General features: G+C 64.5%; 1 protein-coding gene and 1 non-coding gene across 4 annotated transcripts in view; both read left to right on the plus strand.

Annotated features, from left to right (window-relative positions):
- The window catches only part of BMP1 (bone morphogenetic protein 1), a 40754-nt gene extending 29644 nt beyond the window's left edge, over positions 1-11110 (plus strand). The window contains exons 14-20 of one of the 3 annotated variants that reach the window (XM_055144756.1): positions 244-404; positions 701-881; positions 4100-4225; positions 6249-6376; positions 6692-6905; positions 8811-9061; positions 10534-11110. In XM_055144756.1, coding sequence (XP_055000731.1) covers positions 244-404; positions 701-881; positions 4100-4225; positions 6249-6376; positions 6692-6905; positions 8811-9061; positions 10534-10668 — 1196 coding nt within the window. In that variant the 3' untranslated portion in view covers positions 10669-11110. Of the gene's footprint in view, positions 1-243; positions 405-700; positions 882-3519; positions 4033-4099; positions 4226-6248; positions 6377-6691; positions 6906-8810; positions 9062-10533 lie in introns of those variants that run through there. The other 2 variants (XR_008631082.1, XM_055144757.1) reach the window with 2 other exon arrangements.
- A 4889-nt stretch (positions 11111-15999) lies between these two features.
- On the plus strand, positions 16000-16104 carry LOC129406639 (U6 spliceosomal RNA). The gene has a single exon (XR_008631124.1). It is a non-coding gene; the product is annotated as a U6 spliceosomal RNA (small nuclear RNA).
- Positions 16105-16546: the final 442 nt, after the last annotated feature.

Below are 16546 nucleotides of genomic sequence, written 5' to 3' on the forward strand. Positions count from 1 at the left end.
GAAGCAGTTCTGCTCTCAGCCTCGCCCCACGCCGCGGCGGAGATGCCTCTGTGGGCTCTCCCGGGGCCGGCCGCGCTCCTCGTCGGCGCCCGCCCCTCTGCCACACAGAGCCTGGAAGCCCTGCCCCTGCTCAGCCCCTGCCCCGGCGCCTCCCTGCGTGCAGGGAGGGCCCCTGTGTGTGAAGGGAGGAGGGGGCGTCTGCTGGGGCCCCTCGCCGTGATGCCTCCCCGCTTTCCCCCTCAGCCGCCTGTGGTGGGTTCCTCACCAAGCTCAACGGTTCCATCACCAGCCCCGGCTGGCCCAAGGAGTACCCCCCCAACAAGAACTGCATCTGGCAGCTGGTGGCCCCCACCCAGTACCGCATCTCTTTGCAGTTCGACTTCTTTGAGACGGAGGGCAATGATGTGAGTGCCCGTCTGCCCGGGACATGGGTGCCCACCCAGCAGGGTCTGAGGGCAGACCCTGTGGTGTGAACACCTGGCGTCTAGGAACGGAGTCGGGGAGGGGAGACGGGAGGAAGGACTGGGAGGCCATGGCCTCAGGGAGCAGGCAGAGCAGGGCCAGGCTTGGGGCCGCCCTGGGGAGCACCGAGGGTCCCTCGGGAGCACGGGCGGCTCCTTGAGGCAGGGGTGAGCTCTGGAATAGGGTGAGCCCCGGCGGGCGTGGTGAGGAGGCGCGCCTGGCGCCGTGCTCCCCGCAGGTGTGCAAGTACGACTTCGTGGAGGTGCGCAGCGGGCTCACGGCCGACTCCAAGCTGCACGGCAAGTTCTGCGGCTCCGAGAAGCCCGAGGTCATCACCTCCCAGTACAACAACATGCGCGTGGAGTTCAAGTCCGACAACACGGTCTCCAAAAAGGGCTTCAAGGCCCACTTCTTCTCAGGTATCCCCGGCCTGCAGCTCTGCCAACCCCCACCCCCCCACCCCTGCAAGCCCTTCCTCTCCACCCCCTTCCCCACCCTTATTGGTGCCAGGGGCAGGCTCCGCCCCCTGCTGCTCCCTCCAGCCCTCCCCCACCAGGCCAGCCCCTCTGTGCCTCCTCGCCCTTGTTCCCCAAGCTCTCAGGCAGGGCCGAGATGTGAAGGGGAGATTGCCCCCTGGAGAGACATGGCACCAGGTCTGAGGCCAGCCCGGGTGCCAGGAGCTGGGTGTGGTCAGAGCCCCGGGGGCCGTGCTGAGTGGGGTGGCCTGGGCCTGTGTGGCCCATAGACCAGGCCCCACATCACCCGCCAGGCTCGGAGCGGGGCCTCCTGCCAGATGAGTAGCCCACCCCCCATTTTACTGCAACAGCCTGCTGGGGTGGGCACAGCCTCCGGCTGCTGGTCACCGAGTGCTCCCTTGCGAGGCCATCCCTGACCAGAGTCGCCGGCTGGCCCTGGCTGCGGGCAGGTGGTCCTGTTTGACCCTCAGCTGCCAACCTGGCCTTCGGGGTGGGGTGTGGCCCAGGGTCTTCCAGGGCAGCAGGACCCTGGCCAGGGGCAGCACATGAGCACGGGAGAGAGTGGGAGACCCGAAGGCTGACAAGAGCAGCTGGTGTTTTTTCGGGGTGGGGGCGCACAGGGTTCCCCCAACTCCGCACGCCTGGTGGGCTGGGCCTGGGGCAGCAGGGAGGCTGGACACCTCTCCCCGGGCCCTTCTGCCTTCCCTCCCCTGGGTCCCGCATCCAGTGCCTCCCCGGGGCCTACCTGTCGCCCTGCCTGCCCTCCGGGTGCCATGCTCTGCCCCGTGCCCTGGTTTCCTGCTTGGCACCACCCCCCGCCCTGCTTGGCTTCAAGAGGCCCCAGCGCCCGCTCGCTGCTCGCCCGCCTTGCCATGCGGATGGCCCCCCTCGCCCCACGAGGAGCTCCCCAGAGGGCTGAGGGCACGTGCCCCCCACCCCCACCCATTACCTGCTTACTCTCGTCTCTTCCTGTCCCTCTGTCGCCCTGCCCTGGAGGAGGGGGCCCACGGTCAGGCCCAGTGCACGCGCTCCCCACCCGAGGTCACAGTCCCGCCCCACCCCAGTCCCACACAGTGACACGCCTGCACACACACACACACACACACACACACACACACACACACACACACACACCTGTGTGCCCGCTGCACGGGAGCCCTGCAGACGCCCCGCGGGCCAGGCTCAGCCAGCGGGCCGTGGGGCCTCCGACTCTGGACCCCAGGCGGGGCTGGTTGGACTGTGGGCTGCCCAGCGAGGACACCCTGAGCCAAGGAGGAGAAGGAAGAGCCTGAAGACCTCGGTCTGGCCCCGGCCACCTCCCGGGGCACTGGGCACTGGAGGGTGAGTGCCATCCCTTGCCGGAGCCCGTGCCCGCCCCGCTCCCGCCCCTCCTGCACCCCGCTGGCCTGGCTCCTGGTGAGGCTGCCGGCCCCGCCTGCGCCCCAGCGGGCCTGCCCGGCTCCCCTCTTCTTCCCGCGCCCGTTCACTCGGCCACTGACCCACTCACTCCCCCTCACTGCCCGTCACCGTCGCCCCCGAGGGGATGCCACTTGCCACACCGCCCGTTTGGGATGGGAAGCAAGGGAGGCCTTTGTGCTCAGTCCACAGACCCCAGACAGGCCGGGCGCCTCTCACTGGCCCCTGGGGCCGGTGTCACGTCAGTGCCCGCAGTCGCAGCCCCTGCCCTACCGAGCGGTCACTTCCGTGACTGGTAGTGGGAAGAAGAGTCTTGGGGAGGCCTCCTCCCGGCCCCGGGATCCTGCCAGGCCCCCAGGAATGGTTTGGAGAAGCAGGACTTCTGGGAGCTGGGGCTAAGCCCTCAGCTTTCCCCGATGGACACCGGGAACAGGCCCCTCGGCCCAGCCACCAGGACGCCCACAGGCTCCTGCCTACCTCGAGGTTCACCTCTGGAATCTGGGGCGTCCACTGCACCCACCTGCTCCCACATGCACCTGCCTCTGAGCCGGGCCATGGCCCCTGCAGCCACCCTCGGGTGGTGGGGCCGGGTGTCCCCGGGCTCTGCCAGGAGTCTTCGGTCTCTGTGGGACTCGGGTCCCGGGCTCTGAGCCCGCATCTCACCACTGAGGGCAGGGAGTGAGCGGCCGCAGGTGTCGCCCGGCTGCCGAGGGCCGAGCATCTGTGCCGGTGGGCGGTGTCCTGTGTGTGCCCGGGGGCCCATGTCTGAGCTGCGTGTCAGGGCGAACACCCCCTCCCCCCATTGCCTGGGTGGGCGGGGGGGCGGACTGGCTCTGTGGCTGTGCGTGCGTCTGTCCAACGCTAGAGCTGCTGCAGCCGACCCGGAGCGCCCAGCCCGCCCAGGCCCACCCTCCCCTCCTGCCCCGCTTCCCTCCCGTGCCCGGGCGTCCCAGCCGCCCCTCCAGGCCGCCTACCCCCCCGCCCCCAACCCGGCGCTGTGCCTTCTCCTCCTGGCTGCTCGGACATGGCCGTCCCGCATGCATGTCCTGCTGCCGCCCGGGCCCAGGCCTCCGAGGCTGGTTTTCACTGCTCTCCCCCCGCCCTCCCCGCCCCTGCCCCCCTCCCCCACCCCTCGGTCCCTTTCTCCTTGTCTCTCTCGTTTCAGAAAAGAAGCCAGCTCCGCAGTCCCCCCGGGGACGCCCCCACCAGCTCAAATTCCGAGTGCAGAAAAGAAACCGGACCCCCCAGTGAGGCCCACCAGGCCTCCCGGCCCCTTGTTACTCAGGAACCTCACCTCGGACAGAATGGACGGGGGTGCTCCGGCGCCCGTCCGCTCCCCCACCTCACTCTGCCATCCGGCCCCCTCCTCCCGCCGGACAGAATTGGTGCTCCCCGCCCTGCCCATTTGGGCCCGTTTTTTGATGGTGTCTGTGCCATTTCCTGTTGTGAAGTAAAAGAGGGACCCCCGCGTCCTGCCCCTTTCTCTCGCAGTCTGCTTGTCCGTGTGTCTGTTTTCCTACTTGTCCGTCTGTCCAGTAAGCAGGTAATGGTAGCGGGTGCCCGGCGCTCAGCTCCAGAGCCCGGCCTGCCCTCCCCCTCCTTCTTTCCCTCCCCCACCCCCCGCCCGCCCCAGCCAGCCTTGCTTGATGCCGAGTGCAGGACCCCTGGTCCCCTCGGCCCCCCCTCCACCTCCCAGGGTGCGCAGTCTCTGCCCTGCACAGACCCGGCGCCCTGTCCCCCTGCAGACAAGGACGAGTGCTCCAAGGACAACGGCGGCTGCCAGCAGGACTGTGTCAACACCTTTGGGAGCTACGAGTGTCAGTGTCGCAGTGGCTTCGTCCTCCACGACAACAAGCACGACTGCAAAGAAGGTAAAGGCCCTTCCCGGCCCTTCGTCCACACCCCACGGCCCGGGTCCCGGGGCCAGAGGTGTCCCCCGTGGGCCTTGTCCGACTTGAGGAGCGGTAGGAACTGAGGTCATGACCTCTTGGGCCCCCTGTTGGTGTGCAGACACTCATCCCCACCCCCACCCCGTTTGAGATCTTCGGGGTCTTCTGCCACCACGGGAGATGCCGCCCATGGCGAAGGGGCCATTTCTCGGCCCTGCTGTGGTTAGTGCTCCTGGAGACCCACATCCTCTGGGTGAAGCTTGTCCTCTGGCAGGCGGGCAGGACAGCATGGGTCACCAAGGCCCACCCCTGCCCCTCACGTCCTCTCTGTGTCCTCGCTTCCTCCTCCTCTTCCCTGCTCTCACTCGATGAGGATGTCCTCAGGGTCGTAGGGCTGCAGAGGGTGCCCGGCGCTCAGTGAAGCCCACCCGTGTGACTGTCCGTGCTTCAGAACCTTGGGGGCAGATACAAGAGCAGGGACCGTGTCCCTGGCCCTGCACTCAAGAATTACCCTTGGCAGTGCTCAGGGGACCATATAGGATGCTGGGAATCGAACCCGGGTTGGCCGCGTGCAAGGCAAACGCCCTACCCGCTGTGCTATTGCTCCAGCCCCGCCTGGCCGGTATTTGAAGGCTGCACTGCTGCATGCCCGCAGCCCCGGCCACGGCTCAGCCGTGCCTGTCCCAGCCGGACCTCTCCCCGAGGCCCGCCCAGCAGTCTTCCCTCTGCACCTGCTGAGGGCCAGTGTGGCTCTGGGTGAGGTGATGACCCATGGGATGATAAAATGTCCCCACTGTGTGGAGTTCTGGCCAGCGCAGACCTTGCTCTGAGCTCAGTGAGTGTGTCGTCTGGCCGATTCATGCCTCCGCCCAGTTACGAGGCGGACACTAAGGTGCAGTCAGAATAAAGAGGCAGGAAAGCAGCACTGTCCCCCCGTCTCACATTTCCTACCCCCCCGCACCCCCACCCAGTGTGGCCTCCTTGGGCTCCCACATCCTTTCTCCAGAGGGGACCGTCCTCGACTCTGGCCTGAACTGCATCCCATCTTGGTCATCACCGAGAAAGAGGGTTTTGCTAGAGAGCCCTCAGCTCCAGGTCAGCCGGGGAGGATTGGTATGTGGGCCCGAGTGTGGAGTCGAGGCCCTTTAGAAGCACTCACGGGTCCGTGCTCCAGAATGAGGCACGGATTGGCCTGGATTTCCAGAGCAGCTGTGCGAGGCGGGGCGGGCAGCAGAGGGCAGATCTTGTCGGGGTTTATAAGAAGCGCCCGAGAGACCACCGTCCAGTAGGGGCAGAAGGGCGTGTGCCAGGCACGGGCGAGGAGGACCAGGGCAGAAGTGGGGGTGCTCAGAGGACGTGGGAAACTGCTGCCAGCTCCAGTGCGCAGGCACTGGGCACCCTCCGAGGTCACTGCCCTAACCTGGTGCTCCCCATGACTCCACACACCCCAGCCGCAGCCCTGTGCCCCCAACACCTGCCCCTGCTGGCTGGGAACTGTGGGTGGGGTTTTCCAAGACACGAGAATTTGATGGTGGGGTCGGGGTGACCAGCCACGTGGGGCCCTGCTGGATAGGGAGGCAAAGGAATTCCAGGAACTAAGATCGTGGCGGTGTCTTTCAGCCTTAGCGGCAGAGACTCATTCAGAGGGAAGGACCCTGGAGAGGGGGATGGATTCGTAGCATCCAGAAATGCTCAGAGCTGAGAAGGTGCGAGGAGGCTGGAGTCTGTGTGCTGGGTGGCATCTCCCAGGAGGGACAGGAGGCTGGCGAGACCTGACTTAGGCCACCAGAGTAGAGGCCTGGCAGGATACCAGGGAGAGTTGGCCACCACCCAGCGCTGGAGTTCCCAGCGTGGGGAGTTGAAGGGCCCGGGTGTAATGCCCACCTCCACCCAGCCTCTTAGCGGGCAGCAAGAGCGTGACGACCTAAAGAAGGCAAAGGGGGATAAGTACTTCCTAGAGGGTATCGGGATCCCTGCTGACACCGTGTCCCTCACCCCTGCACAGCTGGCTGTGACCACAAAGTGACGTCCACCAGTGGCACCATCACCAGCCCCAACTGGCCTGACAAATACCCCAGCAAGAAGGAGTGTAGCTGGGCCATCACCAGCACCCCTGGGCACCGGGTCAAGCTGGTAAGTCGCCCCAGCCCGCACTCGCACCCTGACTTCTCTATGCCCTGTGGCCATCACCGCCTTCCCGTGGTCACCCCCAAAGCCCTGGTCCCTCCAAGGAGTGACCAGGTGAACCCACTGGCTTCATGCAAGAACCCTCCAGTTTGGTCAGAACGGAAGCCGTTTCCTGGTCTCTTTTGGGGGTGTACCTGCCAGCGCCCCATTCCTGGACCCTCCCCGATGGCCGCCCAATAGCGGGGGCCCTTTCCCTTGGTAGCCTTGAGCCGCCTGTCCCAGCCCCGCTCATTTCCTGACTGTCCTCCCCCGGGCCCCCAGACCTTCATGGAGATGGACATCGAGTCCCAGCCCGAGTGTGCCTACGACCACCTGGAGGTGTACGACGGGCGTGACGCCAAGGCGCCCGTCCTGGGCCGCTTCTGCGGGAGCAAGAAGCCGGAGCCTGTCCTGGCCACGGGCAGCCGCATGTTCCTGCGCTTCTTCTCGGATAACTCGGTGCAGCGAAAGGGCTTCCAGGCGGCCCACTCCACGGGTGAGCGCGCACGGCCCTCTGCCCCGGACCCCTCGTGGGCTCAGGCTGGGGGCTGTGAGAGGCTGTGAGGTGGGAAAAGCCAGGTGGGGAGGCAGGAGAGAGTGTGGGGGATGGGAGGGAGACCCCACATCCCACCCCCCATTCCTTTTACACTTGTTCACAGCTGTGCTACTGGTAGGAGGCCGCATTCTTTGGTTTGGGGTCTGGGGGCCACACCTAGCAAGGCTAAGAGTTCCCTTGAGTAACCGTGAGGGTTGCTGGGGATTGAAGCTGGGAGGCCACGTGCAAGCCCTACCCGCTGTACTGTCACTGCGGCCTCAGGAGGTCACATTCTGAGGGGGATCACCGAAAGGAGCAGAAGAGACCGCCAGTCCTCAGGGTCTGTCTTGGGGTTTCTTGCTCCTGTATTCAGTACTGGCTTTCTGGGGCGGGAGCAGTAGTGCAGCAGGGAACACACTTTGCCTTGCATACAGCCGACTGGATTTGATCCCCAGCATCCCATATGCACCCCCACACCCCGCCCCGAGCCCACCAGGAGGGATCCCCGAGCTCAGAGCCAGTGTGGCCCCAAGACAAATAAAAGAAATAAAACCAGTTTTCTTTCTGAGCTCCAGCCCTCTGCAAGAAGATTCCAAGGGGGGGCTGGAGTGATAGCACAGTGGGTAGGGCATTTGCCTTGCACTCGGCCAACCCGGGTTCGATTCCCAGCATCCCATATATTCCACTGAGCACCACCAGGGGTAATTCCTGAGTGCAGAGCCAGGAGTGACCCCTGTGCATTGTCAGGTGTGACCCAAAAAGCAAAAAAAAAAGGATTCCAAGGGGTACCCAGACTGGGCCCCCCCCACCCCACCCCAGGAACTCAGACTCCAGAGCAAGATAAGATGCACAGATAATCATATCAGAGAAGAAGTAGGGCAAGTGGGCCTTGGTCAGGGAAGCAGCTGGGGGAGGCCGGGCCCGGTCAGGCCCCAGCACAGCCCCTGTGGCCTGGCCAGGGCAGTGGGCAGGAGGACAGCAGTGACCTAGAAATCCTGGAGATGCAGAGGCTGCTTCCTGGGCTGCCTCTGGGTATCCGGGGGTGGGGTCTGCAGGCTGAGGGGGGCTGTGCAGCACCTGTGTTCCACCGCTTTCCTCCTCCCTTTTGCCTCCGTGCCTGCCTCCCCTCCCCCACAGGTGTGGAGGTCTCGGCCAGAGGGCACCCGGGGGACGTGGGCACTGGGAGGACGTGGCGCCTGCCCTCCCCGCCTCGGGCGCAGGGACTCCAACTCGAGGCCCAGAACGTTTCAGAACGCCATCTGGCCTCGGACCTGCTGTGTTTGGCCCACACTGTGGTTTTTTGTTTTTTTTTAAAAAACTTGAGTCAATGTCTTTTTTTTTAAAGGGTGTTTTTGGCTTTTCTCTTAAGAATGGGAGTTCTGGCAACATGGGACCCTCCTCCTTCCACAAGAGGTGGACAGGGCCGGAGCGATGGGACAGCGGGTAGGGCGCTTGCCTTATAAGCAGCCGACCTGGGTTTGATCCCCGGCATCCCATCAGCATCGCCAGGAGTGATTCCTGAGTGCAGAGCGAGCCAGGAATAACCCCTGAGCATCGCTGGGTGTGACCCAAAAAGAAAAATATAAGAAGTGGACAGACGTCTGCCAGTGCCGTGAGCCACGTCCTCCTCAGACAGGCGACGTTCGGAGCTTTCTTCTGCCCTGGCGCTGCCCGGGCACACACACACACACACACACACCACACACACACACACACACACACACACACACCACACACACACACACACACACACACACACACACACACACACACATGCCCAGGGCTGGCGGGTGGTGAGGCGCCGTGCCCCACCTGCCTCCCCACCCCGTGCTCAGGGCAGGGTGGTCCTTCTTGTCACCCCCCCAGAGTGTGGAGGCCAGGTGCGGGCAGAGGTGAAGACCAAGGACCTTTACTCCCACGCCCAGTTTGGCGACAATAACTACCCCGGGGGTGTGGACTGCGAGTGGGTCATCGTGGCCGAGGAAGGCTACGGTGTGGAGCTCGTGTTCCAGACCTTCGAGGTGGAGGAGGAGACGGACTGCGGCTACGACTACATGGAGCTCTTCGATGGCTACGACAGCACAGCGCCCAGGCTGGGGCGCTACTGCGGCTCAGGGGTGAGGACCTCCGCCCCGCCCTCAGGCCAGACCCATTGCCACCACCTCTCTCTCTGCGAGACCCCCTCCCCTAAGCGCTCGGGTCCTCTTGGTCCCCACAGCCCCGGCCTGGCTGGACCTGCGGGGGGAACTTAGATCTAGGGAGGGACAGTTCCTGCCGACCCTCCTCGTTTTCTTCCCATGTGCCAGATTAGCTTTGTGGGCCTGAGTGGGGGGCAGGGGCTGGGAGCAGGGGCGGGGCGGGGGCCCAGGCAGGCCCCCTGTTTGCCCCTCTGCCTTCCCTTCGCTGCCCCAGATCCCCGCCACCTGCTTGTCCACTCCCACTCCGCTCTCTAGGCAGTGGGCAGTGTGGGCGGTGGTCACACCGGCTGGGCGGGGCTCGAAGGAAAGCCGCGGCCGTGGTGAGGGGTGGGGCAGGTTGGCCACAAAGGTGGAACCACTGGACTCCCGTGGGAGCTGGAGTCTTCGCTGTTTTGTTTTTTTGTTCCTTTCTTTTTTGGACCGCCCACGCAGTCCTCGGAGGATCCCAGGGTCATTCCCGGTGATCCGTGGCCAGCCAGGAGGAGAGATTTCACGCTCCGGCCCGAGCATGCAGTGTGGCCTGGGCCCCTGCCAGGGCCCCCGCAGGGTGTGGGGCTGGAGGTTACGCCCTGCACAAGAGTCCCCGAGCACTGCCCTGTCTCCCTGGTGCCCCCTTTTCTTCTCCCGACCTTTTCTCCCTTGGAGAACGCCGTCTTCCCCTCCCTTTCACGTGCCAGACACCCCTTCCCCGTTACCTGCCTGGCCCCCGCCCCGTGCATTTGGGCCAAACCTTCGAACCTCTGGGAACTGCCGCAGCCGTTCCACCCAGCCTGGCCGCGCAGAGCTCCCAGGCCTGTTGGACGGCAGAGGGTCCGGCAGGACAGGAATACGGGGTGCGGGACCCCCTTGTCTGACCGCTCCAGCCTGTGCCCCTGTTTAGTCTGTCAAGCACTGGTGACTAATCGGGTGTCCTGTGACTTGCCTTGCCCCTGTTGGAGCCAACGGGGGGTGGGGGGCTAAGCAAGGATCGGGGCCGTCAGATCTTTTGGGCACGGCGGCTGGACACAAGCCAGGGGTTCTCAGAAAGGATCCGCCTGTAGCCTCCAGATGTGGGAGCCATGGGCAGCAGAGGGCACCCTGACGGAGCGCCACAGGGCCAAGGACCCCGGCCTGGGGTCTCCGAGAATCCTGGTGGTCCGCACTTGCTCCCCAAGGCTGGGAACACACAGAGGGGTGCAGCTCCTGTCTGCAGCTGAGGGGAGCACTCTGACAGGCACCCGCTCACGAGCCCACCCGCATTCTGACTCCCAACTGGACACTAAACTCCCCACCCACCCCTGCAGCCCCCCCCCCCCGCCGCCCTGACGAGGAGTGGGGGCTGGGGTGGGAGTCAGGGGTCTTGGCGGGGTGCATGGGGGCTCACCTGCGCCCTGCCCTGCCCTGCCCTGCAGCCCCCCGAGGAGGTGTACTCCGCTGGAGACTCCGTCCTGGTGAAGTTCCACTCGGACGACACCATCACCAAGAAAGGCTTCCACCTGCGCTACACCAGCACCAAGTTCCAGGACACGCTGCACAGCAGGAAGTGACCGCGGCCTGCACCGGCATGCTGCCCCCGGCCACCTGGACAGAACTGCGGGGACGAGGTGGAAGTCGGGCACCGGGGCCCCAGCCCCGAGGCTGCCCGCAGGAGGCGGGGAACTGGACTCCTTCCAGAGCGGGTCCCCACAGCCCTTCAGCCTTCACTGTGACGGGGCCGGAGCCCTCACTGACACACTTGAAGTGGCCCCTGCTCGGGGCCCAGCCTTGGGAGGGCGGCCCAATGGACCCGTCTGGCTGGGGGGATCTGCATTGTAGCACGCGTGCCCCCCACCCTCGCTCCAACCTCCACTCGGTTCTGTTCTAAGCCTCTGTGACCCCGTCTCCAGGGTCTGAACTGCTTCTTTACACGCCCCCCTGGAATGGGGGTTGGGAGAGGAAGGGGTGGGGGAGGGGGAACCAGACGGGCTGGCCTGCCACTCCAGGGCACGCAGCCAATAAACAAAAGTGTTACAGCCATGCTCCTGGGGTGTGTGTGTGTGTGTGTGTGTGTGTGTGTGTGTGTGTGTGTGTGTGTGTGGCTTTGTGGTGCGTGTGTGTGTGTGTGTGGCCTTGTGGGGTGTGTGTGTCTGTCTGTGACCTTGGGGGGGTGTGTATGTGTGTGTGTGTGTGTGTGGCCTTGTGAGGTGTGTGTGTCTGTGACATTGTGGTGTCTGTGTGTGTGTGTGTGTGTGTGGCCTTGTGGGGTGTGTGTGTCTGTCTGTGACATTGTGGTGGTGTGTGTGTGTGTGTGTGTGTGTGTGGCCTTGTGGGGTGTGTGTGTCTGTGTCTGTGACCTTGTGGGGGTGTGTGTATGTGTGTCTGTGTGTGTGTGTTAGGGGGCAGGGGGTGTGCGTGGCCTCGGCCGTGGCTCCGGATGTGTGGTCGGTTGCTGGCCGCCCTCCCATCCGTCCCTCCAGTGCAGCCCCCCCAGGCGTGTGATCTCCCACTCCACACACAGACTGACGGGTGGGCTGGAGGAGGCAGGGTGGGAAGGGCTGGGGGCTTCTGTCCGTGTGTATGGAGAAGTGGGGTTGCTGGGGTGGGGGAGCAAAGCACCCGGCTTTGGCTAGAAAGGCTAAACTTTGGAGGAGGGGGTGCCTAGACCCTGATCCCCCAGGGTCAGGCACAGCCCCCGGCCCCTTCTTCCAGGTTGCCCCAAACGGGCAAGTCTGGTCTCCTGGTCTTCACCTCCTGCCTCCCCAGGCAGGGGGCGGACGAAGAGACCCCCACGGCCTGCCCTTCCCCACAGGCGGCCCCCCCAGGGAAAGCCCAGAGAGGAGCACGGCCCATTCCAGAGAGCTAGCAGGCCGCAGCCCAGAACCCCCTGCGAGTGGGGGTGTATGTGCTGGGGGCTTCGACAGGCAGAGTGCCCCCCACCCCGTGGCCGGGACGGGTGTGCCAGGCTCAGGTGGGCTGGGCAGGAGGACCGCCCAGGGTGCGTGGGTGCTGCTGGGAGTGTGCTGGGCCGGCTGCAGCCCTGAGCTCCACCCTCCTCGGCCAGGCCTGGGAGCTCAGCAGAGCCCTGCGGGGCTCTGAGTCTTGCCATCCCTTCCCTGCCCCCACCTACTCTGGCCAGGGTGCTTAGAAATGCAGGGGGCTGCCCAAGCAGGAAAGAAAGCCCCCCCAAGCCAAACTGTTGGAGTGTTCTGGCCCCTCCCCAGACGCTTTGCCGGGCGCTGGACATCGTCCTCCACGGCTGGATTGCTTGCGGGTGGCTGTGGGCCCCTCTCCAGCCCCCTCCCATTGCCCTGAAGCTCAGGCCACACTGGGAAGAGCCCGTCAGACAGCCCAGGGGCCCCAGACCTGCACCCTAAGCTGGCACCACCACGGGGACCGTCCCCTGGGCTGCTGTCTCAGAACTGTCAGCACTGCACATCCAGCCTGCTCCTGCCCCCTGCAATCCGGACATGAGTGAGTGGCAGCAGCGGCTGGAAACCGCCCCCTGCCTGCCGCCAGCCCAAGCACTGCTGCTTGTGGGCCCCAAACCACAACAGGGAGCCGGTGTGTGGATGTTGGCGACCCACCCAGGAGGTCCACACAGCAGTTCAGAGGCCGGGTGCCCAGGACGTGGGGCCACAGCCTGTCAGGGCTCACCCCAGGGCTTGCACACGTGCAGTACAACACCGGTGCCCATGCAGGAGGTGCTGATGGGTGGGAGAGGAGAAAGGGGCTGGGGGGGCCACTGGGAGGTAAGGAAGGGGTGTGGGGAGGCTGGGACAGGGGAAGGGGTGCACGGGGAGCCTGCGGGTGGATCTCTCTCCTATGCTCACTGGACTGATGGTATGATCCAGTGCTGCTGAGTGTGCTCTCTGCTTCGTGCTCTGGGGTGGCTCTCTGGTGTGTGCTGTCTGGTATGGCTCCCTGGGGTTGCTCTTTGTTGTGTGTTCTCTGGCGTGGCTTTTTAGCGTGGCTCTCTGGTGTGACTCTTTGGCGTGGCTCTCTGGGGTGGTTCTCTGGCGTGACTCTCTGGCGTGGCTCTCTGGGGTGGCTCTCTGGGGTGGCTCTCTGGGGTGGTCTCTGGCTTGACTCTCTGGCGTGGTCTCTGGCGTGGCTCTCTGGGGTGACTCTCTGGGGTGGCTCTCTGGGGTGGTCTCTGGGGTGGCTCTCTGGCATGGCTCTCTGGCGTAACTCTCTGGCGTGGTCTCTGGCGTGACTCTGGCGTGGTCTCTGGCTTGACTCTGGGGTGGCTCTCTGGCGTGACTCTGGGGTGGCTCTCTGGGGTGGTCTCTGGCTTGACTCTCTGGCGTGGCTCTCTGGCGTGGCTCTAGGGTGGGCGACTCTCTGGCTGTGTACCCGTCCCCTGCTTCTGGGCTCTGGATCGACCGGCACCAGCGGAGCCGCCCAGGGACTGGGGTTTGGAGGCAGGAGCCCTTGTTCTCCCCGTCTCACACCAGGGCCCCTCCGGAGTGGGCCCACTGCGCTACAGGCTACAGCTCGCCTCCAGCCCAGGACCCCGCCCTGGGGAGCTTCTCTCCGGCCCCTCACAGCAGGAGGACCCCCGCCTCATCTCCACACAGTGCTGCGGACAGGCTGCCCCTTCCTGGGCCTCTGCTCCCCAGCCCGCCGCCCTCCCAGCAGCCCCTCCTGCTGGGCCGAGGTGGCCCGCAGCAGGCGTCCAGTCTCAGGGCAGCCAGGGAGGGCGGGCAGGGGGCCCCTTGGCTGGTGGGTGTCAGCTCAGCTGACAGCTGGAGAGGGGAGGTGGGCGCTCCTCTCCTTTCCCCTCCCCCGCCCCCGCCCTGGACTCCACTTGCCTCTCAGCCATGGGAAAGACGCAGGCCGGAAAGCAGAGTGGTGTGGGTGTGCGCTCTGCCGTGGGGCACCGGGCACCCTGTAGTCACCGAGGCCTCCCCTGGGCCTCGGTTCCTTCCTCTGGACACGTGGCATGGCAGTGACCCTGGGATTCGAGGAGGGAATGAGACGCGTTCTGACAGAGCCCGCCTGGCCCTGGCCAACAGACGTCTCCAGAAATAGGCCTCTTTCATTTCCTCTGCCACACAAGTTTCCAGGCGCTGGGCTCTCCTCTCTGCTGGGAGGAAGCTTCTGGGACCCTCCTTGCCAGCCAGCCAAGGAGCTGAGGGAGACAGGGCCACGCGTCACCCACAGCGGGGCAGGGCTTGCGGGCGGAGGGACATATTTCTGGCTGGCTGGTAGCTTTTCTGGGCACCTCCCAAGACACACCCTGTGCCCGACTGTCACTGTGCACGAAGCAGATTCTAGAGTCCGTGGAAAGCTTCGCTGCTCCAATTTGCAAAAATAGTCCTGCCTGATTTGGGGAGTTGGGGAGATGGCAACCAGATGTCTCCCCCGGAGAGCTTGGAGGCCCCAGCCCAGTCTCCTGCTGACCAGCCCGCTCTGCCCGGCCCCCTCCGCCCCGCCCCGCCCCCGTCCAGGAGCAGCTGGACCCAGTCTCCTGCAGATGCTGTGGCCCAGCTGTTCTGTGGCCGCTCACCTCAGCCCTACTTCCTGCAGTCCCCTCCACTGGGGAAGTGACCCCCCGCCCCCTCCCTTGGTGCCTCAGCACCTCTTTTCTAACACAGACAAGAGACCTGAAACAGAAGCCAGACCCAATGGTGAGGGTCCTTAGAGCTGGGACCACCCCCCACCCAGAATCTTGGGGAGATTGTCATCCACTGGGCCTGACCCAGGAAGAGTGGGAGAGGCAGGCAGGTATGGGTGTATGCTTGAATGGAAGTGGGGGAGAAGGGGAGAATGAGGGAGAGAATGAGGAGGAGGAGGGGGGAAGGGGAGGGGGAGAGAAGGGAGGAGAGAGGGAAGAAGGAGGAGGGGAAGGGAGGGAAGAGAGAGAGGAGGGGAGAGAAGACAGGAAGGAAGACGGAGAGAAAGGAGGAAGGAGAGGAGGCAGGGAGGAGGAGAGGGAGTTAGGAGGGAGGGATGGAGAGGGAGGAATGCATGCGTGCACAGGTCCACATTGGCGTGTTTGGGGGTGGACCCCCACTATACCCCAGGAGGCCTTCCTGAACCCCTTCATGCCTGCACCGGAGCAGGCCTGGTTCCGGCTTCCTCCACTGACCGCAGCAGCTGCAGGCCCAGGTGGACTCTCCTTGCAGGGCCGCTGTGTTTGAGCTCGGGACCGGTCTCCGTCCACGAGGTCAGGGTAGACGGACTCAGGCCACAAGGGGCCCCAGGCGGGTCCCAGCAGATGACCAGAGATAGCTCCGTCTGGTCAGCCTCCTGCAGCCCGGGACTGGCCATCTGGAGAGGGGAAGGAGGAGCAGACTGCTACAGACAGTGCCACCTCCGGCCACCCCACCCCCTCCGCAAAGGACAGGAGGGCCAGTCTCTTCTCCTAAGGAACCCAGAAGGGTACCACCCAAGGGCAAGACTGAAGCTTGGCGCTTCGGGGATCTCTGAAACCCTGTGGCTACTTCAGAAGGTGGTGCCCAGACAACCAGTGGACAAACCCTAGAGATCCATCACCTCTAGAATTTGGGCCTCCAAGCTGGGGCCGGCTCAGAATAAAACTCCAGGACATCTGCAACTCCACAGCGCCCCCTGGTGCTACTCAGAGACACGGCCTCGGTCAGCCCTGGCGCTGGGGAAGGGAGGGTTCAGTCCTTGCCTTACTGTGCATCCCCGTGGCCCCTGGTGTGCGGTGTGGCGGGTAGGACCGTGAACTTGGAGGATTCCCACTCAGAAGCAAGTCCTGGACACTGTGGCCTGCAGTCAGGCACGGGCAGGCCTACAAGCTCACTGTGCCTCTGTCCCCCACTTACTGGGAACAATAGAGCCCCTGGTACTCTGAGCTCTAAAGGACCTGCCTCGTGCAAGAGCAGCCAGCCACCTGTGCGCACACAGTAGGCCCGCAAGAGGGGGCAGCTGTGCTCGCCTGGGCAGCACTCATATTACAGTGGGAACAAGACGGATGATTCGCATGGCCCCCTGCACAGGATGACCTGCAAATGTGTGAAGCATTCTGGAGTTTTCCATTTCCTTGTACAAGCAATATAAAAAGGAATTATTTTGGGCCTGCTAAGGAGACAGGCTTGGGAGAAGGGAGGAGGGTGCCTGGGAGGATGAGGACGATGGTGGAGGGAAGGTCGCACTGGTGGCGGGGTCGGTGTTGGGATACTGAGTGCCAGAAACAAATGCTTCATGAACAACTTTGTAACCCACAGTGGGAATTTTTTTTTTTTTTTTACAAAAAGAGAGGCCTTCTGCATCCTGTTGTTCTTGCTGGTGCAGAGGCTGTGCCCCAATGCTGGTTGGCACACGGAGCCCGAGCCAGGCGTCCCGGTGAGGTGACTGGCTTTCCGGAGCTTCCCTCCAGCACAGGCTCGACTGGAATAAGTCCATAATAGACGCAGAGGTGACTCAGAGCTGAGAGCAAGAGCCCTGCTGGGCCAGGAGGGGACACGGGGATCTGGG

The sequence above is a fragment of the Sorex araneus genome, chromosome 7 (genome assembly GCF_027595985.1).
Source record: "Sorex araneus isolate mSorAra2 chromosome 7, mSorAra2.pri, whole genome shotgun sequence".
In the NCBI taxonomy this organism is placed as follows: Eukaryota; Metazoa; Chordata; class Mammalia; order Eulipotyphla; family Soricidae; genus Sorex; species Sorex araneus.